This window comes from Amblyraja radiata, chromosome 1 (assembly GCF_010909765.2).
Source record: "Amblyraja radiata isolate CabotCenter1 chromosome 1, sAmbRad1.1.pri, whole genome shotgun sequence".
NCBI classification, from domain to species: Eukaryota; Metazoa; Chordata; class Chondrichthyes; order Rajiformes; family Rajidae; genus Amblyraja; species Amblyraja radiata.
In genome coordinates this window covers 153,137,502-153,164,846 of record NC_045956.1, presented here as the reverse complement: position 1 = coordinate 153,164,846, position 27,345 = coordinate 153,137,502, and the positions used below count along the sequence as shown (strand labels likewise).

The window sequence follows — 27,345 nt, the reverse complement described above, 5'->3', positions numbered from 1 at the left end:
GATAAACATCGGTCTAGAAATACAAATCTGCTGTGGGATGAGGTTAATTTAGAACAGTGAAGATCAGAGCACAGATAAAGATGGCATAAATATAAGGCATATACAATATAAATAATGTGGGACAGAATGCGGGAGATGTACAATGTATAGTTTTTCACTGAGAGAAGCCATTTAGAAATGAGATGAGGAAAAACCTTTTAGACAATAGACAATAGACAATAGGTGCAGGTGTAGGCCATTCGGCCCTTCGAGCCAGCACCGCCATTCAATGTGATCATGGCTGATCATCCGCAACAGTACCTCATTCCTGCCTTCTCCCCATATCTCCTGACTCTGCTATCTTTAACCCTTTATAGCTCTCTCTTGAAAGTATTCAGAGAACCGGCCTCCATCGCCCTCTGAGGCAGAGAATTCCACAGACTCGCATCTCTCTGTGTGAAAGAGTTGTGAATTTGTGGAATTCTCTGCCTCAGAAGGCAGCGGAGGTTGATTCACTGGATGACTTCAAAAGAAAGTTAGATAGAGCTCCTTAGGACATGGAATCAAGGGGTATGGGGAGAAGGCAGGAACGGGGTACTGATTGTGGATAATCTGCCATGATCACATTGAATGGCGGTGCAGGCTCGAAGGGACGAATGGTCTATTCCTGCACCTATTGTCTATGTATCTATGTAAAATGCCAGGCACTTTGAAGTCTCAATCTTAACTATATTAACAACATTTTTAAAAAGTTTGTTATGGTAACAGAGGTGGGGTAAAAAAAACCCCACCCATCTTGGCAACTGATAAGATGCAATGCACAATTTTTTAATGAACTCAGAAAATGTTCAAATACAATGCTGATGAATGGATCACTTAAATAGAAAGGTGCAAAACATTTCACTTACAGATGATGGACATTCGCTTCCTGTCGCTGTTGAAATCCAAGAGGGCGAGCACTTCATATGTCCTTTTGATACCCAGTTCACTTATAGTGACGGTATTTTGCGTACGTGAAAGGAAGGCATATCCAAAATTCCTGGCAGCTGTAACAAGGGCCCCTTCATCTGGAGAAGCTGCTTGATATACAATTTGCCCTGTTCACAGAGGCAAAATAAAATGTGAGTCAACTCCATTAGAACCGTGGCATGTAAATAACACCTGCAATTTAAATTCTTGCTTAAAAGAGGCTAAATCATTGAATGTTTTATTTGATTGATAGAATGAAGAGCATATTACCTGTAGGGTTATCATTTTCAACTGGTGATTCATGGATATGATCAATTGGTGATATTTTGAGATCAAAACCAAGCCTTTAATTTAACTGATTGACTAATAGTTTCGTTTAGTGGTTGAACACTAAAGTTACTTAAGATTCTCACTAATACAAAATGGGTAGTCCTGGTAATATAACCAGATAAATGGAAAATAAGGTACAATGAAAGTATGGTCAGCTAATTCTGCATGATAGACTGCATATGATATCAAGGTAGAATTTGAGAGGGAACACTCCAACGGTTGAATAGAAACATAGAAAATAGGTGCAGGAGTAGGCCATTCGGCCCTTCGAGCCTGCACCGCCATTCAATATGATCATGGCTGATCATCCAACTCAGTATCCTGTACCTGCCTTCTCTCCATACCCCCTGATCCCTTTAGCCACAAGGGCCACATCTAACTCCCTCTTAAATATAGCCAATGAACTGGCCTCAACTACCTTCTGCGGCAGAGAATTCCAGAGATTCACCACTCTCTGTGTGAAAAAAGTTTTCCTCATCTCGGTCCTAAAAGATTTTCCCCTTATCCTCAAACTGTGACAATAGAAAGTGATGTGGTTGTCCTATGTCAATTATATCAGCCTCAGGACATAACTACAGGAGTTCCTCAGATCAGTGCTTAGACTAAACCACCTTCAGCTGCTTCATCAATGACCCCCCACACAAGGTCAGAAGTGCAGATGTTTGCTGATGATTGAAACATTTTTATTCTATTCATAATTCTTTATAGAATGAAGCATATGCAGTCACTGGCATTATGAAGGCATGGCTGTTTGTGGGCCAAGAATGGGAATTAAACGTCCTACAGACGTAGGTCATGTTGTTTATTGCAGGGGAGATAAATAATGAGAAATAATATTAATATGGAAGATGCGAAGTCTATACAGAAAGAGTTAAGAAATAGCAAGGGATTGGAAATGTTTATGACAATTGCAAACAAAACCCACAATAATAGTAGTGATGCTGGGGATGGCATTAAATGGGAAATTAGAAGTACATTTCAGGGTGTCAAGGTTTATGGGGAAAAGGCAGGAGAATGGAGTTGAGGAAAAGATAGATCAGCCATGATTGAATGGCAGAGTAGACTTGATGGGTCGAATGGCCTAATTCTTCTCCTATCTCTTGTGAACATGCAGAAAAAGTACAAGTGTAATCACAGGTTGGTTTAATCAAATACCATGGAGGATGAATTTGTTGTCCAGCTGAAAGAACCACATATCCCCCCACTTTAAGGTGCGGGATGGCCTGTATTATTATCTCCAGTTTTTGGAGGTCAAGCAACAACAAAAATAATAATCACCTGCTCCTATCTCTCATGTAGGCCCTACATTATCTTAAAAATCAAACAAAAGACATTTTAATCATACTTCTACAATACACTAAAACATGATTTTAATACATCAAATTTCAAAAAGTCCCCACTCCGCTCCATCGCTGGGTACCCCCAAGGCCGGTGATCAGTGATCACTCAGCCCCCACACTTTCAAAAACGCTGCGCGGCCTCTGATACATAGAGGAACCTTCTGAAGAGCAAGCCATCTTGGACTGGACAAATTTTAAAGGATTAATGAGACATCGTGCCGTTTGAGGTCTCTTGGGGAGGAGTAGCCATATTATCACAGCCTTGGTAAAATAGTTCAGAACATAAGTTGTTTTGAGACCAGCATCCCAAATCTAAGTAAAATATACTATGGTTTTATGGAGGTGAGATTTAGCCAAGATATATTGAAAACATTTCCTGTTAGGGTTGATGATGGATATGTAATGGCAAATGACACGAGAGTGCATAGATGAACCACAATAATTGTTCATTCCTGACCGGTATCAAAATAAACCAGGAAGGGTATTTCAGCCATGGCCGACAAGAAAAAATAGTCACCGTGTTAGATTCAAGGATAAGGATAAGCAAAATAAAATTAGTCACAGTAGTAGATTCACAGATACGTCACAACAATTGGACTGCAACCCCAAGGACTGACTGACAGTTTTGAAACCAGTTCAGAGGGGCCAATGTATCAATTAATCAGAGGGAAAATTAAAGTACGAGAATAAGCTCACAGGGAATGTAAAAGCTGATTGTAAATCTTATGTAGATGTGTAAAAGCAACATCAAGAGCCTCCTAAACGAGAAAAAGGAGGCTTTCAAGGTTGGTGATCGGGAAAAAATCAAGAGGGTACAGCACCACTTGAAAAGGAGTATGAAGCAGGCAAAAGGGGACTATAAAAGGAAGCTGGAGAAGAAACTGCAGTACAACAACATCAAAGAGGTGTGGAGAGGAATGAAGACCATCACTGGCTTCAAGGAGAAGAGAAGCCAGCCGTCAGGAGACGTGGACAAGGCCAATGAGTTTAACCTGTTCTATAACAGGCTTGATCTGGTATCCCCTCCCACCTCTACAGGTGCAGCCTCTCCCCCACCATCACCTCCACGAGGCAGCCCCCCCAACACCACAGCTGCAGCACCTCCTATGCCGGCATCTCCTCAACTGTTCTTCACGGCGGACGAGGTGAGAGCTGAGCTGAGGAGGTTGCGCCCTGGTAAAGCAGCTGGCCCTGATGGTGTATGTCCCAGGCTACTAAAAGACTGTGCGGCTCAGCTGGCGGAGCCGCTCCAGACCATTTTCAACCTGAGCCTCCAGTCAGGGAGGATACCAGGTCTGTGGAAAACATCATGTCTCGTGCCGGTTCCCAAAGCAGGGCGGCCGACCGAGATCAACGACTACAGACCGGTGGCCCTTACATCCCATATCATGAAAACAATGGAGCGGCTACTCATTCGTCTCCTGAGACCACAAGTCCAGCACGCACTCGACCCACTACAGTTTGCATACCAGGAGAACATTGGGGTGGATGACGCAGTCCTCTACATGCTGCACCGGATCTACTCCTTTTTGGACAAACCCGGTGGCTATGTGAGGATTATGTTCTTCGACTTCTCAAGTGCGTTCAACACCATCCAACCCCTGATTCTGAATGACAAGCTTAAGAAGATGGGGGTGGATTCCACATTTATCTCCTGGATATACGACTACCTGACGGGTCGACCACAGTTTGTCAAGCTGGGGGACAGTGTCTCTGGCACAGTGGTGTGCAATGTTGGAGCCCCACAGGGAACGGTTCTGGCCCCGTTCCTCTTCACCCTGTATACAGCAGACTTTAACTATAAGTCTGACACATGCCACGTACAGAAATATTCAGATGATACAGCGATTGTGGCATGTGTAAGGAACGGGCAGGAGGAGGAATACAGGAACTTGACCAGTGCCTTTTGTGCCTGGAGTGAAGAGAACTGTCTCATCCTGAACACAACTAAGACTAAAGAGATGGTGGTTAACTTTGGCAGCTCCAAGCTCCCCCTTCAGCCGGTCAACGCTGCAGGGGCTGACATTGAGGTGGTGCAGACATATAAATACCTTGGAGTGCACCTTGACAACAAACTGGACTGGTCTGTCAACTCTGACTCCCTCTACAAAAAAGGCCAGAGCAGACTCTTTTTCCTCAGAAGGCTCAAATCCTTCAATGTGTGTAATGAGATGCTGCACATGTTTTACAACACTGTGGTTGCAAGTGTTATTTTCTACGCTGTTGTCTGCTGGGGCAACAGCATTAGTGCAAAAAACAACAAGAAGCTGGTCAAATTGGTTAAACGAGCTAGCTCAGTGCTGGAGGGGAGAGTAGACTCTGGGATGGATGTGCTCGAGAGGCGTATGAGGCACAAGGTGCAGGTCATCCTGAAAAACCCCGGGCATCCTCTCCATGTAATTCTGGAGAGTCAAAGGAGCACTCGGAACAACAACCGGCTCCTCTCCCTGCCCTGTAGAACGGAGCGGTTCAGGAGATCCTTCACCCCTGCAGCCATTAGATTTTATAATTCGGACCGCTAGGCTGTAGGGGGATGCATTCTGCAATTTTTAATTTGTAACTGTTAATTATTGGTCTTTTTAAGTATTTATTGCTCTCAGGTAGTGTCCACATTGTATTCTATGTATTTTCTGACTGCGTTCGTTTTGAATCTGTGGGTTTCTTGGTTGGGGGCTTCTGGACATCTGAATTTCCCTGAGGGGATCAATAAAGTATTTATTATCATTATTATTATTATTATTATTAAAAAGCAGATAAATACGAAAGTTAAGTGGACAACAAATGCAATCTATTAAACAGGACAGAGAACCCAGTGATAACGTGATCAAAATAAGATAAGGAAACAGAATGTGAATGTACGTCCAATTTAATGGCACTCCAATTCAGTGCTATAGCTATTATGCAGTAGATAAATAAGCAATAAGGGATAGATAGAATGGTATTTTACTTGCCATTATCCTCTTCCACCATCACTGTGTGACAGAGGGCAAGCAGTTTAAAGAATTCTCCTGTTGATGGATCTTTTTCTGAACGGATAAGTTGAGGCAAATAATGGTCATAAAATATGAGGTTTCCATCAGCATAGCTGTTCCAACTGAAGTCCACCAGCTGCAAAGATATTTCAAATGAACTGATATTCCTTCAGGAGTTTTAATAAAAGTCAGTAATAAGTAAAATATGTTGTTTAAGAAGGAACTGCAGATGCTGGAAAATCGAAGGTACACAAAAAAACTGGATAAACTCAGCGGGTGCAGCAGCATCTATGGAGCGAAGGAAATAGGCAACGTTTCGGGCCGAAACCCTTCTTCAGACTGATCGGGGGTGGGGGGGCGGGGAGAAGAAAGGAAAAAGGAGGAGGAGCCCGAAGGCTGGGGGATGGGAGGAGACAGCAGGAGGGCTGAGGAACGGGAGGAGACAGCAAGGACTACCAATTTGGGAGAATTCAATGTTCATGCCCCCAGGATGCAGACTTCCCATGCGGAATATGAGGTGCTATTCCTCCAATTTCCGGTGTTGCTCGCTCTGGCCATCGAGGAGACCCAGGACAGAGAGGTCGGATACGGAGTCGTTTTGATCATAACAATGAGGATATTTCCAGAGGAACTAGAGATTTCAACATCCATGAATGCATATTGAGCAAGTAGCTTGATAAAAGAAAGAATAGGTGAGGAAAGAAAGCTGTGAGAGAAAACATAATTGGCATGAATGTGGAATCCAACCACATTTTGCCGATTGTTGTGCTGAGAACAAGATGGATATGAGCAAGACGAATCCAAGGGGCAAGTACATTGTCAAAAGATTCTAAGGGTGTAAATTTCAGATGAAATCAGGCAGGGAAAATTCCATTGAAACAGACATTGGAGAAGGGTTATTGGAGGAACCTAGTGCATTCAAATGATCTCTGTAATACACTGAATGTTAAATATTCACAACACAATTCCAATTGTTTCCCCAACTGGTAACTGGTTAATCCGAGTTATTCAATGTGTTATACTCACCTCTACTTTGTCAGTTTTGTCTCCTGCAGCATTACACAAATCGCCTACAAAAGCAGCAGAAAATTGGATTTAGAACTTCCTCTTGATCATTAGCACACTCTACTGCAAGATCAGCTGATTTATCATCCATGATCTTACTATTCAACTGTATCTTGTCCAGCTAACAAAACTGTTACTGAAGATAAGACACAAAAAGCTGGAGTAACTCAGCAGGACAGGCAGCATCTCTGGAGAGAAGGAATGGGTGACTTTTTGGATCGAGACCCTTTCTTCAGACTGAAATTGTGCCATGCTGTATTTTGCCATCTTTTGAGAAAAGGTTGGGGAATTGTCTGAAATGTAGTACTTTGTAAAGTGTAGCAATGTTTGAATGCAGCCTAATACAGGTAATACGTGGTATTTGAGCAATCTGAAACTCCAGTAGTAATTTTAAAAGGCAATTGGACACATGCGTCAATAAGAAAGGCACGGAGGGATACAGCTCTAATGGGGGCAAACAGGATTAATGTTGATCGGCATCAGGATGGGCTTGGATGAGATGTGCTGAATGAGCTCATTTCTGTGCTGCACAATTCTCTGAATCTATTTGTGTGATTCTCTCGTTCACTCCAGAAATCTACAGTTTATGAGATAGAAGCACACGGATTCAAATTACACTCTGAACTCAAAAATCGAGGCTCACACTCAAACATTGCTACACTTGCCAAAGTACTACCTTCCAGACAAAGTGTTAAACCAGTTCCCCAACCTTTTCTCAATAGATGGTAAAACATAGCATGGCACAATTTCAGAGCGGAACTGGGGAGTTAAAGCCCAGCTCCCGACTGTTTGGTGGGAATGTTTAGGCCAACATTTAACATGACAAAAACAGATAGCTATTTGTAGGAGATTGCTGTGTGCAAATTGGCCATCATTTTCTACATTAGAACAGCAATTTTACTTCAGATGTCCATTGGTTTTAATGCACCCCAAGACCTTTAAGTGAAAGCTACTGTGCAATTGGAAATCCGGCATTCTTCTCTTCAATTTCTGTTCATCTCCTGCTTGAATTGGAAAGCACCAAGGACCAGAGAATCCAAACATGAAAATGCATGGCAAAAATGTGGAATAGCAAATGACATTCCAATTCTCAAGAATCAATTAATATCAGTCGAGCAGTGATCTTAAGAACTGTAAAAGGGACAACAGGATTTGTAAAAGATCAAATAACAAACCATCTGAAGGGAGAGGATGCAAGTAATCTGCCTAAACATCAAACAGTAATTCTTTAGAGACAGAATCTTATGACGAAATGTGCAGGAAGGAAATGCAGATGCTGGTTTACACCAAAGATAGACACAAAATGCTGGAGTAACTCAGTGGAACAGGCAGCATCTTTGGAGATAAGAAATCGGTGATGTTTCGGATCGAGACCCTTCTTCAGACAGTCAGGGGAGAGGGAAACTATGGAAAGGTAAGATGTGAAAGCAATAGATAATAGCAGACGATCAAGAAAACGTAGAATGATGTTCAAGAGGGAACTGCAGATGCGGGAAAATCGAAGGTAAACAAAAATGAAGAAGGGTTTCGGCCCGAAACGTTGCCTATTTCTTGCGCTCCATGGATGCTGCCTCACCCGCTGAGTTTCTCCAGCATTTTTGTCTACCTTAGAATGATTCATTGTTGGCTAAGGGGATGGTGACAACAAGGCACACAAACAGTAAAATTAATCAGGAGGTCAGTGAAACAAGTCAGAGAATTGGGGTGGGGGAAGAAATGGAGAGAAAGTGAAAGCAAGGGTTACTGGAAGTTGGAGAAATCAATATTCCTCGATTAGTTTGTAAGCTGCCCATGCGAAATATGAGGTGCTGCTTCTCTAATTTGCATTTAGCCTCACTGACAATGGAGGTGGCCTAGGACAGAAAGGTCAGTATGGGAATGGGAAGGAGTGTTAAAGCATCTAGCAATCAGGAGATCTTATGATATACTGATTATTCTTCAGACTGTCATCGAGTGGAAAGAACACAAAGGAACAATCTTGGACATGGTAGGGCAGATGAAGAAAGTGGTTACAACAAAAAGCATACCAGATCATTGATTCTATAGCCAGGGACACATTACGATGTTATGATGACTCAAGATAGTATGGTGTAATGCCTACATATGAACTGATTTCATAGGAGTCAAGTCCTCAACTACAGACAGAAATCTGGATCAGTGATCAAAAGACATAAGCTTCTATTCTACAGCAGCAATTGGGGAATTTAAAAAGACTGTTCCAGATCATGTTATATGGAAGGCATCCCTTTACAGTGTGTGGGACTCATTGTCACCTCCAGTTGTTCGATGCATGTGTAAGGACACAATTGAAGGATGCAAGGAAATTGCAGAGAGTTAATTAGAACAGGTCAGGGGCTGGGAGATGGGAAAACACGAGGTGGTACATAATGAAACATACCATATGATGTGCCGTTGATACTACACTTCTTAAATGCCATGATGTTCTGGGTAAGAGTTCCCGTCTTATCAGAGAAGATGTACTCTATCTGTCCAAGTTGTTCAGTCAATGTGGATGTACGGGCTTTGGCTGGAGTATCCTTTTCAGCATAATACATCTGGAGATCCCAGTTTATCAAGTAGCTTTGACCCATGCGGATTACTTCAACACTAAGGGAGGAAAGATTGGATTGAACAATATGATAAATATTCGTAAAAATAACAGACAGCAGACACACTTGCCAATTATCACCTCAAATGCATTGGTTTGTTTTTCAATAAATAAATAAAATATTGTGGTTCAACTTCATTTCTCTATTAGTAATCCACTACCAACTGCCCCCCTTACTCGTATTCAGTATATCCAAATAACAAAAATTCCAAGTAAAATAATTTATGCAGTTTCATTTTTAGAAGAAAAATAAACGAGTTTAAGAGTAGTTCAGTGACTGACTTGCAGATATTTAAGCCTCAAAACTTTTACATTTGGGAAAGGTTACTGGACCTGAATTCGAGGAATACACATATCATAGAGTTACCAGCCTGGAGGAGAATAGAGAGATGATGATGGTGGTGGTGTGGTGGCAGGTGTGATGGCGCTGCAATAGAGTTGTTGCCTTACAGCGACAGAGACCCAGGTTCGATCCGGACTATGGCGGCTGTCTGCACGGAGTTTGTACATTCTCCCCACCACAGAGAGCATACTAATGTATGGCATCTCTGTGTGGTATCTCAACTGCACGGAGGCAGAGAGGAGAGTTCATCAGCGCGTCGTCCACAGAGCGCAGAAGAATATTGGGACACCGCTACCAGCCTTGGAGGGCATCTACCACACACGGTGCCTCAGGAAGGCCGTCAGCATCCATAAAGACTCCTCACACCCTTGTAATGGACTGTTCGAACTACTTCCCTCCGGCAGACGTTACAAGGCCTTCTATGCCAGAACCTCCAGACTCAGGAACAGCTTCATTCCCAGAGCTATAGCGGCTCTGAACCGGCCCTGCTGAGTGCCCCCCACCCCTCATGGACTGTCTCCCTCGGATGGTCACGTCGCACAGACACATCTGCACTTTAGTCTGTTTTGACTGTTTTACTGTTCTTTTTACAACCATGTTCTCGGGGTATCTAAATCTAAATTGTATTAGTTATTTAAGTTATGACATCGGATGGAAGCTGCACACCAAATCTCGTTGCACTTATGTGCAATGACAATAAAAGATATTATTATTATTATTATTATTATTATTATTATGTGGGTTTTCTATGGGAGCTCCGGTTTTCTCGCACATTTCAAAGATGTAGAGGTTTGTAGGTTAATTGGCTTGATAAAATTATGTTGTCCCGAATATGTGTCAGGTGGTGTTAGTGTGCGAAGATCGCTGGTCGGCATGGATTTGTTGGGCCGAAGGGCCTGTTTACGTGCTGTATCTCTAAACTAAACATGGAGGGTTTTCAAAGCAACAATCCAGAATTTGCAAAAAATATGAAAACAATCGATGCCAACACACAAAAGAAAGATGAGTGAATGGAATTTGGTTTAAGTTAGGACACAGCCGGAAGAGATTTGGATGACTTGATGTTTATAGTGGGTGTCATGACCAATTGGAAAAATCAAATGGTAGAGATAAAAATCATGAGAGTTTCAGCTGAGTCAAAGGACTACTGCAAAAAAGCTGTTAACAGGTTTAGGAAGAGATCGCAGTAAAGGTAGCAACCACCAAACTATTACACATATTAGATGAGAATAAAACATAATAGTGAAGCTGAAAATCTGAAATAAACAAAAAATGCTGGAAACACTCAGCTGCTCAGGAAGCATTTGTGGAAAGAGAAACTATTAACATTTCAGGCCTGAGATCCTTTATCAGAACCTTAACAGTTTCTCTTCCACAGATCCTGCCTGACCCACTGAATGATCCAATCATTTTTTTGTGAGTATGATGTCAGATCTTGGGGTAGAGCTGGAATCTCTTTCTTCTCGTCAATATTTCCCCTTCCACCACAGATGCTAACTGACCTGCTGAGTTTCTCCAGCAGTTTGTTTTTTGCTCACTTCTTTAGTACTGTTCCATAGCATTGAGAATGGGCTTATCTTTTGCTCAGATTTGGACGATTCAGAAACTATTTCCTTGAATGGAGAGGCACAATTCCAACAGAACAATATGGATACACTTACCTTACATAAAGTGAGATGGGTACCATAGTGTTCATAACAATTATATAACCCCAAAAGGCAATGAAACCTCTGTAAGTAGGTGGGTCATTTATCCCATCATCGAGGTACCACGAGCGGCTGAAATTGCCAATTTCGCTTTGCCAGAACGTATGGCCAATGGCAAGACCAGTTGAAAAGAGAATCAGCAACATGAAGATCTAGAAGAAAATGTGATCGTCCATGAAGGTTCACTCATCCCAGCAAAATACAAATACTTCCGATCTACAGAACAACATGCGTTTCTTTTTTACCATGTAAACCATGTAATTCATCAGTTGATCAATTTTTGTCCTCTTGAAGCTGGTTTTTCCACTATTCCTCATGATTTTGGTGTCTGCACCTGTAAGTCATAATGCAATGAGTACCTGGATTATATTTTCATCACAAAGAATGTCAACAATAAAACCATTGTTAATTTACCTACTCTGCTATGATGACAATATCGAGAATCAGAAGCACTTGAACCCCAAAATATTATTATATCTGGATCTTGCAATGTCTCATATTTGTATGGTGCATTGCCACATATTGCACCATTAAGGAAAAAAGTGTCTATGCACACTAGGTCCCTAATGCTTGCACATGTACTTCAAGTATGAATGACAAAGTATTAATGACAAAATGACAAATTATGTATAAAATCATGAGAGGATTAGGTCGGGCAGATGCACAGAGTCTCTTGCCCAGAGGAGGTGAATCAAGGACCAGAGGACATGGGTTTAAAGTGAAAGGGAAAAGATTTAATAGGAATCCGAGAGGTAACTTTTTCATACAAAGGGTGGTGGATAGAAACATAGAAAATAGGTGCAGGAGTAGGCCATTCGGCCCTTCGAGCCTGCACGGCCATTCAATATGATCATGGCTGATCATCCAACTCAGTATCCTGTACCTGCTTTCTCTCCATACCCCCTGATCCCTTTAGCCACAAGGGCCACATCTAACTCCCTCTTAAATATAGCCAATGAACTGGCCTCAACTACATTCTGTGGCAGAGAATTCCAGAGATTCACCACTCTCTGTGTAAAAAATGTTTTTCTCAGCTCAGTCTTAAAAGATTTCCCCTTTATCCTTAAACTGTGACCCCTTTTTCTGGACTTCCCCAACATCGGGAACAATCTTCCTGCATCTAGCCTGTCCAACCCCTTAAGAATTTTGTAAGTTTCTATAAGATCCCCCCTCAATCTTCTAAATTCTAGCGAGTACAAGCCAAGTCTATCCAATCTTTCTTCATATGAAAGTCCTGACATCCCAGGAATCAGTCTGGTGAACCTTCTCTGTACTCCCTCTATGGCAAGAATGTCCTTCCTCAGATTAGGAGATCAAAACTGTACGCAATACTCCAGGTGTGGTCTCACCAAGACCCTGTACAACTGCAGTAGAACCTCCCTGCTCCTGTACTCAAATGGAATGGAACAAGCTGCCAGAGGAGGTAGTTGAGGCTGGGACTATCTCAACATTTAAGAAACAGTTAGACAGGTACATGGATAGGACAGGTTTGGAGGTATATGGACCAAATGCTGGCAGGTGGGATTAGTGCAGATGGGATATGTTGGCCGGTGTGGGCAGGTTGTGCCGAGGGGCCTGTTTCCACACTATCACTATGACAAATATACTTCAAGCATTAATGTCAGCGCAAAGAACAACAAAAGACCAAATACCTGCAAATATTACAATTCCATGGGTTGTTTCTGTGTTGCGGACTGTACAGCCACGTAAGAGGATTGAGTTTGCATCCAAAGGATAACTTTGGTTCCTCCAGTACATAGTGCCAATAAACTTGTCCAGACGATTATTTGGCTCTTCACAATCAATTAAGCCTAGAGCAAAAACAATTGCTTCCTTTTTAGATTAACCAAAAGGATACATCTACCAACTAAAATTGATGTGCGGCAGTAATAAAGGAAGGAACCAAGTTCGAAATGGTTTAAACAGAACATTTAACACTCTATTTTGCAGCACAAATAATTCCCAGTAGTCAGTAAAAAGGGACCAGGTGGTCAGAAACACCGTCGACAACCTAAGTGTTCACGTAGAGAGCTTAACCATCTTGCTGATGAAACACAAAACAGATCTGTTTCACGTGCCATTTTTAGTCATATTTTAGCTTTCTTTTAAAGTCTGCTTTCCCAGATCCTCTCGAAATTCCCTTTGCTTGTGACTTACTGAGGACTATTCAATCTGTGGGGCTAAAGAACTTTGCAGATACATTCTGGCTCCAACACCAGAGTCCCTATCAAGGAAACAAGGGAGACCCGGTGTGGGGGGACTGCCAATAACAAAGGGGGACCTGGCTGGAGGGGGGGGGGGGGTGAAAACAAAGGGAGCAACTTAGAGTACTTTTGTCAGCACCTTTGTGACATTTGTTTTGTATATTTTGTGTGCAAGAATGTCACTGTACAGAGGTACATGTGACAATAAAGTATCGTCATTGTTACAGGTGCACAACCTTTTATCCGAAAGCCTTGGGACCAGACACTTGTCGGATTTCGGAATTTTTCGGATTTCCGAATGGAAGATTTTTAGCGTAGATTAGGTAGGTAGCGCGGGCGGCTTGAAAAGTCTGGAGCGGCTGCCTCCTCCCCGGAGACCAGGGAATCATTGTAAATCATTGCTTAAATGTTAGTCAGTTAGTTTGGAGGGATTTTATGTGGTGGGGGGGGGGGGGTGAAGGGGGAAACTTTAATTCTTAGTCCCCTACCTGGTCGGAGAGGCGGGGTGCGGGCAATGCCTTACCGGGTCGCCGTGCAGTAAGCTCCGGAGCGCTGTGGCCGCCGACTCCCAACATCGTGGAGCTGGGGGCTGCGGGCGTCCGGCCGCGGGCGGCGCCGGTTGGAGCTCCGACCCCGGCAACTCTACCCCTGGCTGCGCGGCGATCCAAATCCAGCGCCGCCCGCGGCCCGACGCCCGCAGCCCCAGCTCCGCGATGTTGGGAGTCGACGGCGTCGCAGCGCTGGGATACCAGCGGGGAGCGGGCAATGCCTTACCGGGTCGCCGTGCGGTAAGCTCCGGACGCTGTGGCCGCCGACACACAACATCGCGGAGCTGGGTCTGCGGGCGTCTGGCCGCGGGCCGCGCTGGATTTGGAGCGCCGCGCAGCCAGGGGTAGAGTTGCCGGGGTCGGAGCTACAACCGGCGCCGCCCGTGGCCGGACGCCCGCAGCCCCAGCTGGGAGTTGGCGGCCACAGCGCTCCGGTGCTTACTGCACGGCGACCCGGTAAGGCATTAACCGCTCCCCGCCTCTCCGACCAGGTAGGGGACTAAGAATTAAAGTTTCCCCCTTCACCACCCCCCCCCCCCCCCCTCACTCACCCCTTCACATAAAAGCCCTCCAAACTAACTGACTAACATTTAAGCAATGAATTACAGATGTTTAAGTGTCTCCCCGGTCTCCGGGGAGGAGGCAGCCGCTACAGTAGTACAGACCTGGGTTGACCATGGGTCGTTTCGGGTCAAGTTTGGCGCCAAACGCGAGCTTTGGTGTGCAGACGACATCCTGGAAAAAATGGCCGGTTTTCGGAGTTTTTCGGTTTCCGGAACTCCGGATAAAAGGTTGTGCACCTGTACCACTAAATGGAAAGAGCTGAAAGCTTACACTAGGAAGTGTGTAAAGTCTGCAAGTAGCTTTGAGTGGATTGAATGGATAGGGGCTCTTCCCTCGCAGATAGCCACAGAATTAGGGCCGCTGACTGCATAGCAAAATTCTTGGTGGTAATACTGCCGTAAGTTTTAAAAAGCATGTATAACAAATGTGATTGTACTAGTTGTAAATATGCTCACCATCAAATGTTTCCAACTCCTTCTCTGTCTTCATCAGTCTGTCTGTAACTTCCAATGACATTTTAAACTTCAGATTAGTTTCACTGAAAGGATAATAAATCAAAAATCCATTAGCCATACACCAAGAAGAAAGTAAGAATTTTATTTCAGTTTTCTACTCTGCAAGATTAGTTAATATCGCTAAATTGAGAACTATGGGTAGAAATCAAGAATAACACTCAATTTCCATTATGAATTTTATATTAACATAGGCAACCCATTTCCATTTGCTATGTGATAATAATTAAGATTTTGTAGACCTTGACTCATAGACCTTGTCAAAATACAATAACACAAATAGATGAATCAAGTAACTGATTACATTACGGTAAGCACAATGCTGTTGAAATGCACGATTAAAGGCTAATTCCAAACAAATATTCTTACCCATCAAGTTCAGCTGTTTCTACGTAACACAAACTGTTGGGCTCTGAACTGGACAGGAGTAGTATATCAGCCTAAATAAAATAAAAATATTTGTATATACATTGCACAGAAATCTAAACAAAATTTGAGGAATTCATTAATGCATTCCTTTGTAAGAATTAAACTTACTGGAATAAAGTCATCCCTCTTCAATCGAACAATATCTCCAACTTTGATGTTCTTCCATTTTGATGATTTAAACCTAAAATGTTCAATTTATACATTTTTATTATACCTCAACAAAACCAAAATAACTCAAAATATATGATTTCCATTACAGTTAGGTTTAACTTTTAACTTCAATCTCACACAAAACATGCTCACAAACTGGGCGTCAGCTTTCTCCGTCACGGCCTACAACCGCAATTTTATCACTGCTTTTTTTTGGCATTGAGCATATAAATGTCACTGGGTCAGGCAATCCACAGTTTGCCATTAAAAGACTAATTCTTCAATTGTTTTATGCACAGGTTGGTAGGCCCCCCTCGGTCTGCATCCTAGGTGTTGGCTGCTTGCTCCAAACCTCGGCCAGAGCAGCGTCGCTTGTGGCTGAAGAGACCAATGCGGGAGTGACAGTCTGTCACAAAGTTTACATTGTGCCCGCTTGTCTGCCACTGCTTGACAGACAGAACAGTTTCTCTTCCCCCGTTTTGAGATGTTGCACCTCATGCAATCAGCTGCAAGGCTCTCCCAAGTCTCCACATCAATGTTGAGCGCCTTCATATCTCTCTTGCAGACACCCTTGTAACGTAGCTGGGGGTGGCCAATGGTTCTCATCCCAGATGTCAGCTCTCCATAGAGGATGTCTTTTGGAATACGGCCATCCACCATGCGGAGGACATGGCCCAGTCACCGCAGTCTGCGCTGCCTGAGTAGAGTGTACATACTGGGAAGGCCAGCGGGAGACAGGATCTCGGCGTTGGACACTCTGTCTTGCCAGGATATGCCCAGGATACAGCGGATGCTTCTCAGGTGGAAGATGTTGAGTCTTCTCTCCTGCCTGGCATATGTAGTCCATGTCTCACTGCCATACAGCAGCGTGCTGACGACACAGGCATTGTAGACTGCTATCTTTGTCTTCACTGTCAGCTTTAGGTTGGTCCACACTCAAGTTGTGAGGCGAGCGAGAGTTGTAGCTGCCTTCCCAATCCTCTTATCAATCTCTGCGTCCAAGGAGAGGTTGTCGGTGATGGTGGAGCCGACGTACGTGGACTGATGGACGACGTCAAGTTCATAGTCGTCGATGGTGATGACAGGCGGCGCCTTTGCATCCTGCCCCAAGACATTTGTCTTCTCCAGGCTGATGGTCAGCCTGAAGTCCTTGCATGCCTGATAGATGCAGTCCATCAGTGACTGTAGTTCCTGCTGGGTGTGGGACACAACTGCAGTGTCGTCGGCAAACAACATGTCTCTGATGAGAGTTTCACGTACTTTAGTCTTTGCTCTGAGGCGGGTGAGGTTGAAGAGCCTGCCATCTGATCTAGTACACAGGTAGATCCCCTCTGTTGCAGTGCCGAAGGCATGTGTCAGGAGCAGAGCGAAGTACATCCCAAAGAGTGTAGGAGCGAGGACACAGCCTTGTTTGACACCACTGCGGATGTCGAAGGGTTCAGAGAAGCTGCCATTGAACTGCACTGTCCCCTTCATGTTGATGTGGAAGGATTCTATCGTGCTCTGCAGTTTTGGTGGGCAGCCTTAAATAGGCCATCTGTGCTGACGAGGTTGAACGCCTTGGTGAGGTCAATGAAAGCAACATACAGGGTCGCTGTTCTCTGCACTTCTCCTGGAGCTGGCGAAGGGAGAAGACCATGTCTACTGTTGACCTTCCAGCTCGGAAACCGCACTGTGACTCTGGGTAGACAGGTTCTGCCAGCTTCTGCAGGCGGATCAAGATGACCCGAGCAAAGACCTTGCCGACAATGTTGAGGAGGGAGATGCCTCTGTAGTTGTTGCAGTCGCTTCTCTCACCCCTGTTCTTGTAGAGGGTAATAATCGTGGCATCCCTCGTGTCCTGCAGTACAGCTTCTTCTTGCTAGCACTGGCAGAGGACTTCATACACAGGAAGCAGTAAGGTAGTCTTGCAATGCTTGACCAGGTCAGGGGGAAACCCGTCGCTGCCTGGGGCCTTGCCTGAGGCCAGGCTGTCAATGGCCTTGCTGAGCTCTTCCACCGTCGGCTCTGCGTCTAACTCATGCATGGTCGGCAGGCACTCGATGGCATCAAGGGATGAGGGGGCATAGGTTACTCAAGGTAAAAATATGCCTAGAGGAGCTATTGCATTATGGATATTTTTGTTTGAAAATGAATGAATGTCAAATATTACTTTAGAACAGCTTTGACATATTTATCGCTGAAATAATGCAAGAGGAACATTGTCATGTTCTCACTGCGACACCAGTGGGCAGCAAATGACAAAAAGAGTTTGAGCAATACTACAGTTAGGACACCTGGAATGCTCAAGAGTCTTGCATTACTGATTTGGAGAACATAATAGCTGCGAATAGACACAAAAAGCTGGAGTAACTCAGCGGGACAGGCAGCATCTCTGGAGAGAAGGAATGGGTGATGTTTCGGGTCAATCTGAAGAAGGGTCTCAACCCAAAATGCCAGTCTGAAGAAGGGTGTCAACCAGAAACATCACCCATTCTTTCTCTCCAGCGATGCTGCCTGTCCCGCTGAGTTACTACAGCTTTTTGTGTCTATCTTCGGTTTAAACCAGAATCTGCAGTTCCTTCCTAAGCATATTAGCTGGGAAATTTATATTCAAGTAGACCAATAAATCCAGAATAAAAGGCTACTGCTAATGATGGCGGAAGTGAAACATGGAAATTTCAGCATAAACTACTTCACCAGTGTTCTTCTGAAAACAATGTTTACTTTTCTGTCTATATGAATGAAGAAAAGTGACTAATCTTTAACTACCTAAAATGGCTTCTCAGTTTAAAGGCAATTGAGGATAGGCAATTACACAAATTTTGCCTGTGATGTCCATATCCCAAAACATTCAGTCAATTTCATGATTTTAAAGCTTCAAAATTAAGCTATAGGACTAAGCTAATATCATTGCCCACTATGAATCAGAGAATATCTATCAAGACTTCAATGTGGTTTCTAAAAATGTTTTGCATTGCAAACCATTCTCAGACTATTTCATCACCTACAATTGATATCCAAGGAGTCGATGCAAGCAGTATACAATTTAGTTTAAGTTTAGAGATACAGCGAGGTAACAGGCCCTACGGCCCAACGAGTCCAAACTGACCAGCAATCCCCGCACAGTAAGACTATCCTACATACACTAGAAACAATTTACACTTATACCAAGCCAATTAACCTACAAACCTGTAGATCTTTGGAGTGTGGGAAGAAATCGAAGATCTCGGAGAAAACCCACGCAGTCACGGGGAGAACGTACAAATTACGTACAGACAGCACCCGTAACCGGGATCGAACCCGGGCCTCTGGCGCTGCAAGCTCTGTAAGGAAGCAACTCTACTGTTGTGCCACTGTGCTGCCCACTGCGCCACCATGCCGCCCTTTAATATCTAGATTTAGATATTCATAATACCTGCCATCCTGTAGGACATCACACAAGCGATTATTGATCATTTTGTCCATCTTATGTCTTGCCTATAAAAAAAGACAAACAAGCCAATTTATTCACTGTACATATTACCCTCTTCAGTATGGTGTTGTAACGCTTGGATTATGTCTCAGAAAGCTGTACAGTGGATTGTTAATTCACAAAAGGACACAAAGTGCAGGAGTAACTCATAAGGGCAAGAGCATTCCTGGAGAACATGGATAGGTGAAGTTTCAGGTTGAGATTGGTGACTCAGTTGATAACAGTCTGGTAGTAGTGAAATTGCAACTTGGAAGCCAGCATAATCCCAATCTTGATCTTTAGTATGCCCTTAATGGTATTCCAGCCTTGTCTGAAGTGCATTTGCTCTGGTGCCCTTAGCCCACGAGCAGACTGTCATCCCACAAATGGTAAATGCATCTGTCGGTGCCCAATAAAAAAAATGAAGCAGCATTGGTTGCAGCATTCTCAGAGTGAGGCTAAACGCAAATTGGAGGAACAGCATCTCATATTTCGCTTGGGCAGCTTACAGCCCAGTGGTACAAATATTGATTTCTCTCACTTCAGATAGCCCGGTATTCCCTCTCTCTCTGTCCCGCCCCCACCCAAGTTACATTAGCTTCTCGTTTTCACCCTACAAACAGCTAACAATCTCCTGTTTCCTTTATCATCATTACATTTTTGCATATCTATTATTTATTGTTCTTTATCTCTCCACATCATCACCTATATCTCTTGTTTCCCTTATCCCTATCCAGTCTGAAGAAGGGTCTCCATCCAAAATATCACCCATTCCTTCTCTGCAGAGATGCTGCCTGTACCACTGAGATACTCCAGCTTTTTGTGTCTATCTTTGGTTTAAACCAGCATCTGCAGTCCCTTCCTACACAGATAATCAATGCTCTGGTGCAGAACATACTAGTAGAACAAGACCTCAGTATGAGCCTGTATCAACTGGAAAGCAGTACCAGACTAGAGGGGTAAGCGAAAGGACAATTACAAACTCCATTTCCATGTGGTTAATTCATCTATGTTGACTTTGTGACTGAAGAAACTGCATGGGACATTGCTGACACTGGTTATTAGATGATATAATTGGGCTAGAACAGTTTGGTGACCTTTACACAAAAAGGAACATTTTGAATACATGTAATTGCCCAAGAACATAATTCATTTTTGTAATATTACAATTTTAAAAAAAGTCTGAAAACCACACTCATTTTAATTGTAGGACTATTACATCATCTCCGAATCTTGCAAAGAAAATATCTTCAGGCTTGTTGCCAATCACTTCCAACTTGTACTCAACTTCATTTAGTTGAAGTCTAACCTCAAGTCTGCCAAATTTTCACATATTATTCATGGAAATTTTATCACACTATCTCCCACCTGCCAACTGCTTGTTTTAATTCAATTTCCGCTTATTATTCTATAGAAGAAGCAAATAAACAGTAACATTGAAACCAATTGTTGTCCCTGCTTATCTCCCCCACCCACCCTTCCCCAAGTTGCTTGTGTTAACCAGGAGGCTCATTATTTCATTAAAGTTTTTCGACATGTGGAGATTTTCTAAATTGATCAAAACCAATATTCACATATAGAAATCGTGGATGCATTGGTGATCATTTTCCAATGTTCTATACATTCTGGATCAGTTCCTGTGGATTGGAGGGTAGCTAATGTTACCCCACTTTTCAAAAAAAGAGGGGGAGAGAAAGCAGGGAATTATAGACCAGTTAGCCTGACATCGGTGGTGGGGAAAATGTTGGAGTCGATTGTCAAAGATGTAATTTGGATTGCAGTAACAGGATTGGTCCAAGTCAGCATGGATTTATGAAGGGGAAATCATGCTTGACAAATCTTCTGAATTTTTTTCAGAATGTGTACCTGGAAACCTTTGATAAGGTCCCACACAGGAGATTAGTGGGCAAAATGTGAGCACATGGTATTGGAGGTAGGGCATGAACATGGATCGAAAAATTGGTTGGCAGACAGGAAACAAAGAGTAGGGATTAACGGGTCACTTTCAGAATGGCAGGCAGTGACTAGTGGGGTGTCGCAAGGCTCGGTGCTGGGATCGTAGCTATTTACAATAATCATTAATGATTTAAATGAAGGAATTAAAAGTAACATTAGCAAATTTGCAGATGTCACAGTGTGAACTGTGAAGAGGATGCTATGAGGATGCAGTGAATTGGACAGGTTGGGTGAGTGGGCAGATGCATGCTAGATGCAGTATCATGAGGATAAATGTGAGGTTATCCACTTTGGAGGTAAGAATGGGAAGGCATATTATTATCTTAATGGTGTCAGGTTAGGAAAAAGGGTTAGTACAATGGGACCTGGGTGACTGAGTACATCAGTCACTGAAAATAAGCATACAGGTACAACAGGCAGTGAAGAAATCTAATGACATAACCATAGGAGCAAAGAGATCCTTCTGCAGTTGTACAGGGCCCTGGTGAGACTACACCTGGAGTTGTGTGCAGTTGTGTGTGCAGTTTTGGTCTCCTAATTTGAGGAAGGACATTCTTGCTATTGAGGAAGAGCAGCATAGGTTCACGAGGTTATATTCCGGGATGGCGGGACTGTCATACGATGAAAGAATGGAGCAACTGGGCTTGTATTCATTGGAATTTAGGATGACCGGGGATCTTATAGAAACATAAAATTATTAAGGGATTGGACACGCTAGATGCAGGAAACATGTTCCCGATGTTGGGGAAGTCCAGAACTAGGGGCCGCAGTTTAAGAATAAGAGGTAGGCCATGAGAACTGAGATGAGGAGAAACTTTTTCACAGTTGTGGATTTGTGATATTCTCTGCCTCAGAAGGCAGTGGAGGCCGATTCACTGGATGCATTAAAAGAGTTAGATAGAGCTCTTAGGGATAGCAGAATCAAGGGATATGGGGAGAAGGCATGAATGGGGTACTGATTGTTGATGATCAGCCATGATCACATTGAATGGCAGTGCTGGCCTATTCCTGCACATATTGTCTATGTATCATTGCTTTAGGAAGATCATCAATATCATCTCCATCTCATCACTCATGTAGTCACTAAACTCTCTCTCCATTTTGTCTACCAATCACCTCCTTTTTGAATTCCCAACAATGTTCCCTCAAACCTCTACGAATCTGACCTTGCAGCCTACAAAAAGTCTGGTTTAATCATTTTGCCTTTCCCAGCTAATTTATAAAAATTCAGCCCTATCTAAACCCATAATTTCTCAACCACCACGTCAAATTTCATTTTCTTTTACTCTGAAAGTCATGGAGTCTTACGGCATAGAAATAGGCCCAACGGCCCAACTTGCCCACACTGGCCAATATGTCCCATCTACATTAGTTAATCCTGCCTGCATTTGGCCCATACCCCTCTATTCATGTACCTGCCGAAATGTTGCTAAAATTTTGCAATAGTCCCAGCCTCAACTATCTCCTCCAGCAGTACGTTCCATACACATACCACCCTATGCGTGAAAATGGTACGCCTCAGGTTCCTAGTAAATCATTCCCCCCTCACCTTAAACCTGTGTCCTCCGGTTCTCGATTCCCCCTACTCTGGGCAAGATGCTCTACCCAATCTATTCCTCTCAAGATTTTGTACACTGTCAAGTTAATGATTGAGCTTATTATTTTGGATTTATTCTAATTTCTGTGAACTATAGAATTTTCCACAAATTATTTGAGTGAATATTTTTGGAACCATGTAATGGTAAAACCAGCGTCTGCTAGTTGTGAGGAAAGGAAAAAGGGTGATTTTTACCAGTCTTCTAAATTTACTAAATTTCAAGCAGTCACAAGAAGCCCATTCTTAATTGTAGGGCCCAGTTGGTAGGGTTCGACAGTGTACCCCTGCACTCCAAACACATTCATTTTTAGAATTCTGACAAGATTTCAGATGCACATGAAAATATCTGCCTTCTACATCAGTAATTTTGATTTGAACCGTTAATTGACTGAGTTTTCTTTCAGCATACATTTAGGCATCTGCTGTTTCTCCAATCCACTACCACTCATTTTTGCCAGCAGCAGAATCCTACGGACCCTGCTGTTCATGAATCTTGTCACCAATGCTTTGGGAAAGCCAGCAAAGGCATTGGGGTGACCTGAAATGTGAAGGCACACACCAGGTTTTCATGCTGCTGATACTTGCGCCTTCTTACCACTGCCTCCACCAGTAATCATCTCCAACTTGTCATTCAGTTTGTCTAGCATCAATTCTGATAGGAAATCAAAACCAATGGCAGTAATTAAACATTAGGAAAGAAGAAATGATCCTGCCACCAGTACATTCTGTTCCCTGGCAACCACCTGTTCCTCTGCTCTCCCACAGCCCACTGTCTCCACCTCTTCCTTTCTTCTTCCCGCACCCCCCCACCCCCACATCAGTCTGAAAAAGGGTCTCAACTCAAAATGTCGCTATTTCCTTCACTCCATAGATGCTGCCTCACCCGCTGAGTTTCTCCAGCATTTTTGTCTACCATCCAAAATCTGTATTCAGTTCCTGCTTTCTCCCCATATCCCTTGATTCTGTTAGCCCTAAGAGTGATATCCAAATCTCTCTTGAAATCATACAGTGAATTGGTCTCTACTGTCATCTGTGGCAGAGAATTCCACAGGTTCACAACTCTCTGGGTGAAAAAGTTTTTCCTCATCTCAGCCCTAAATGGAAAATGACCAATTGATCTTGGAAGAACAGATTTAAAAGCTGCATTCGATCAAATTGAGCTGCGTAAAAAACAAAAAATATCACAGATGCCAAACAGAAATTAATGCTCGACACAAGAAACTGCATATATTAGAATCTTGAGCAAAACACAAAGTGCTGGAGGAACTCAGTGGGTCAGGCAGCATCTGTGGAAGGAATGGATAGACAATGTTTCAGATCATGACTCTTCAGAATGTTGGAATGGAGGGGGGGGGGGGGGGGGGGGTGTTGGGGGAGAAATTCAAAAGAGAGAGCAGAGGTTGGGCAAAACCTGGGGCAAGTGATAGGTAGAAACAAGTGAGGGGGATGATTAGCAGATGGGTGGAGTTAATGACAAAAGCTAGAGATGAAAAGGAGACAGATAAGGGCTTCAGGCAATAAGATGAAGTATGGGACTCAGGCATGGGAGATGTGCACAACTCCAGTCAACAGGGATGCAACATCATCCCATGTAGTGACTCTTAATGCTGGGTTTTCTGAAAATGCCGTGATCTGTATCACTCATTTATCCTCACCATGCCTACATTCAGAAGTTCACCATCGGAGCGGCATTAACAGAGGCAGAAATCTACAGAGAAGAATGTCCGCGTCCTCGGAATTATGGCCACGATTCAAGGATTAAAAATAAGCTTGAAATTCCCAGTGAGGTTGCAGTGCAGTATTCAGGAGCAGCAGCATCATTGTCAATTTAGAATATGGAATTGGTCCAAGGTGTGGTTAATAAACTTACAAAATTCTTAAGGGGTTGGACAGGCTAAATGCAGGAAGATTGTTCCCGATGTTGGGGAAGTCCAGAACAAGGGGTCACAGTTTAAGGATAAAGGGGAAATCTTTTAGGACCGAGATGAGAAAAACATTTTTCACACAGAGAGTGGTGAATCTCTGGAATTCTCTGCCACAGAATGTAGTTGAGGCCAGTTCATTGGCTATATTTAAGAGGGAGTTAGATGTGGCCCTTGTGGCTAAAGGGATCAGGGGGTATGGAGAGAAGGCAGGTACAGGATACTGAGTTGGATGATCAGCCATGATCATATTGAATGGCGGTGCAGGCTCGAGGGGCCGAATGGCCTACTCCTGCACCTATTTTCTATGTTTCTATATTTCTATATCTCTCAATTCAGTGCTGCTATAATATTGCAAGAGATAGTTTTGAATTGATGGTGCAATCAATACACTGAAAGATGTATACAGAATTTAGTTACTGTGCATGCATCAAAAACACATTTATTTCATTGAAAAGAGCCAAAGGTAATAACTAACTTTCCTCTCATATTCCTTTGAGAGATTAAATTCCAATCATATGCCCATGCTATTACTAATACTAGTCCTTATTAACGAACATGCCGTCTCCTTTATATTTAAGGATATACTCATGTTATGCACTTATGGGGCACCCATCACATGCTGAACTGCTTTTCAAATTGGGCGAATGTTTCACATTCACTTTAACAAAAAAACATTGAGATTCAGCATGTAAATAATTAGCATCCCGACGTATAAATCTGAACCTCTCTGCTGGTATCGGTTTCAGTGTTCATTAAATAAATCCATATTAGATTATGTATTTATTCATTGTCGCATTATATACAGAGACCTGTACAGGAGAACTGCATTACTGATAGGGCTGCCATACCAGAAACATGGGCTGAACCACCGGTGGGCTAAGATTCTTAGCACACCGGTTCTTACCACTGGTGTGCTTAAAATCTGGAATTTTTCTCGCAATTAATCACCCGCATGACCTGGCGTGCAGCTGCTGCCTGCATGGGCTGACGTCCGGTGGACCAGAGTCATTCAGCACAGAGATGCCAACAACTGGAGAGCAGTCCTGAGCTACTATCTACCTCATTGGAGACCCTTGGAATATCTTTGATAAAACTATACCTTGCATTAATCATTATTCACATTATTACCTTTAACATGTATTTGTACAATGTGGATGGATGAATTGTCTTGTATCATGTATTGTCTTTCCTCCAATAGGTTAACACACAACAACATGTTTTCATGGTATCTTGGTACACGTGACAATAAACTAAACTTAAACTCAAAGGATGATAAGCACCTTTTCAGTATGTTAGCAGACTGCCCTGTTCTTCCTGCTTCACATATCACTGCCTGCTAGATGTGAAGGGAACTACCATAGGATTTATACAGCGTGGAAACAGGCTATTTGACCCAGCTCACCCATGCCAACCAGTATATCTATCCAAGCTAGTCCCATTTGGCTATTATCCCTCTGAACCTTTTCCATCCATCTACCTACCCAAATGGGTTTTTTTTAAACAATATAATTGAAAAAAAGTTCCACCCTGGTTCCTTTTAAATAATTCCCCTCACCTTACATCTATTACATCTATGTCCTCTAGTTTTAGATCCCTTTCCCGATGGGACAAAGACCCCTCATGATTTTGTATACTTCGAGTCATAGAGTGGTACAGTGCGGAAACAGGCCCTTCAGCCCAACTTGCCCACACCAGATAACAATGTCCCAGCTACACTAGTCCCACTTGCCTGCGCTTGGTCCATATCCCTCCAAACCTGTCCTGTCCATGTACCTATCTAACCGTTTCTGAAACGATGGGATAGTCCTAGCCTCAACTACCTTCTCTGGCAGCTTGTTTCATATACCCACCACCCTTTGTGTGAAAAAGTTACCCTTCAGATTCCTATTAAATCTTTTCCCCTTCACCTTGAACCTTTGTCCTCTGGTTCTCGATTCCCCTACTGGGCAAGAGGCTCGATCTATTCCTCTCATGATTTTGTACACCTCTATAAGATCACCCCTCATCCTCCTGCTCTCCATGGAATAGAGACCCAGCCTACTCAACCATTCCCTATAGCTCACACCCTCTTGGCAACATCCTCGTAATTTTTTTCTGAACCCTTTCAAGCTTGACATTATGTTTCCTATAACATGGCGCCCAGAACTGAACACAATATTCTAAATGCGGTCTCACCAACGTCTTATACAACTGCAACATGACCTCCCAACTTCTATATAACTTCTATAAAGGTCATCCTCAGGCAAAAAGTGTCCTTGCCAACCCAGCCTTTTATAATTGAAGCTCTCCAGTCCTCCCGAATACCGTTCTACATCCTTTCCAGCTGAAATGACATATTTCCTCTTGCTGGGTAACTAGATCTGCACCCAATACTCCAAATGGGGTCTCACCAACAACTTGTTGTAATTGGTCGCAATTCGAGTAGTCAATACCCTCACCGCTGAAGGCAAGTGTGCTGAAACAAAAGCTTTTCACTGTACCTCGGTACACTTAACAACAATAAACTAAAATAATAAACTAACCTTAACCTTCTACCCAGTTTAGAAACTGACATGACCATTAGACATTCTTGAATGCATTGTCCAAATTTAGAGACATCAAGACGATGTTAATTAGACTACATCATTCCAGGCATCTGACCCTTTGAGACAAGATATTTTGCACCACTCTGAAGGAAGTCAAGGAATGTTCCAGACTGGCTACTTAATCACTTCT

At 43.2% G+C, this 27,345-nt stretch overlaps 1 protein-coding gene across 2 annotated transcripts in view; it reads right to left on the bottom strand.

Annotated features, from left to right (window-relative positions):
* The window catches only part of atp8b1 (ATPase phospholipid transporting 8B1), a 142,264-nt gene that overhangs the window by 41,269 nt on the left and 73,650 nt on the right, over positions 1-27,345 (bottom strand). For both annotated transcript variants that reach the window (XM_033033018.1, XM_033033009.1), the window contains exons 6-16: positions 19,117-19,178; positions 15,678-15,750; positions 15,510-15,580; positions 15,084-15,166; positions 12,965-13,123; positions 11,558-11,646; positions 11,268-11,464; positions 9,054-9,262; positions 6,617-6,660; positions 5,570-5,726; positions 888-1,076 (exon numbers count right to left, since the gene is read on the bottom strand). In XM_033033018.1, the coding sequence (XP_032888909.1) occupies positions 888-1,076; positions 5,570-5,726; positions 6,617-6,660; positions 9,054-9,262; positions 11,268-11,464; positions 11,558-11,646; positions 12,965-13,123; positions 15,084-15,166; positions 15,510-15,580; positions 15,678-15,750; positions 19,117-19,178 (1,333 nt within the window). The remainder of the gene's footprint in view (positions 1-887; positions 1,077-5,569; positions 5,727-6,616; positions 6,661-9,053; positions 9,263-11,267; positions 11,465-11,557; positions 11,647-12,964; positions 13,124-15,083; positions 15,167-15,509; positions 15,581-15,677; positions 15,751-19,116; positions 19,179-27,345) is intronic.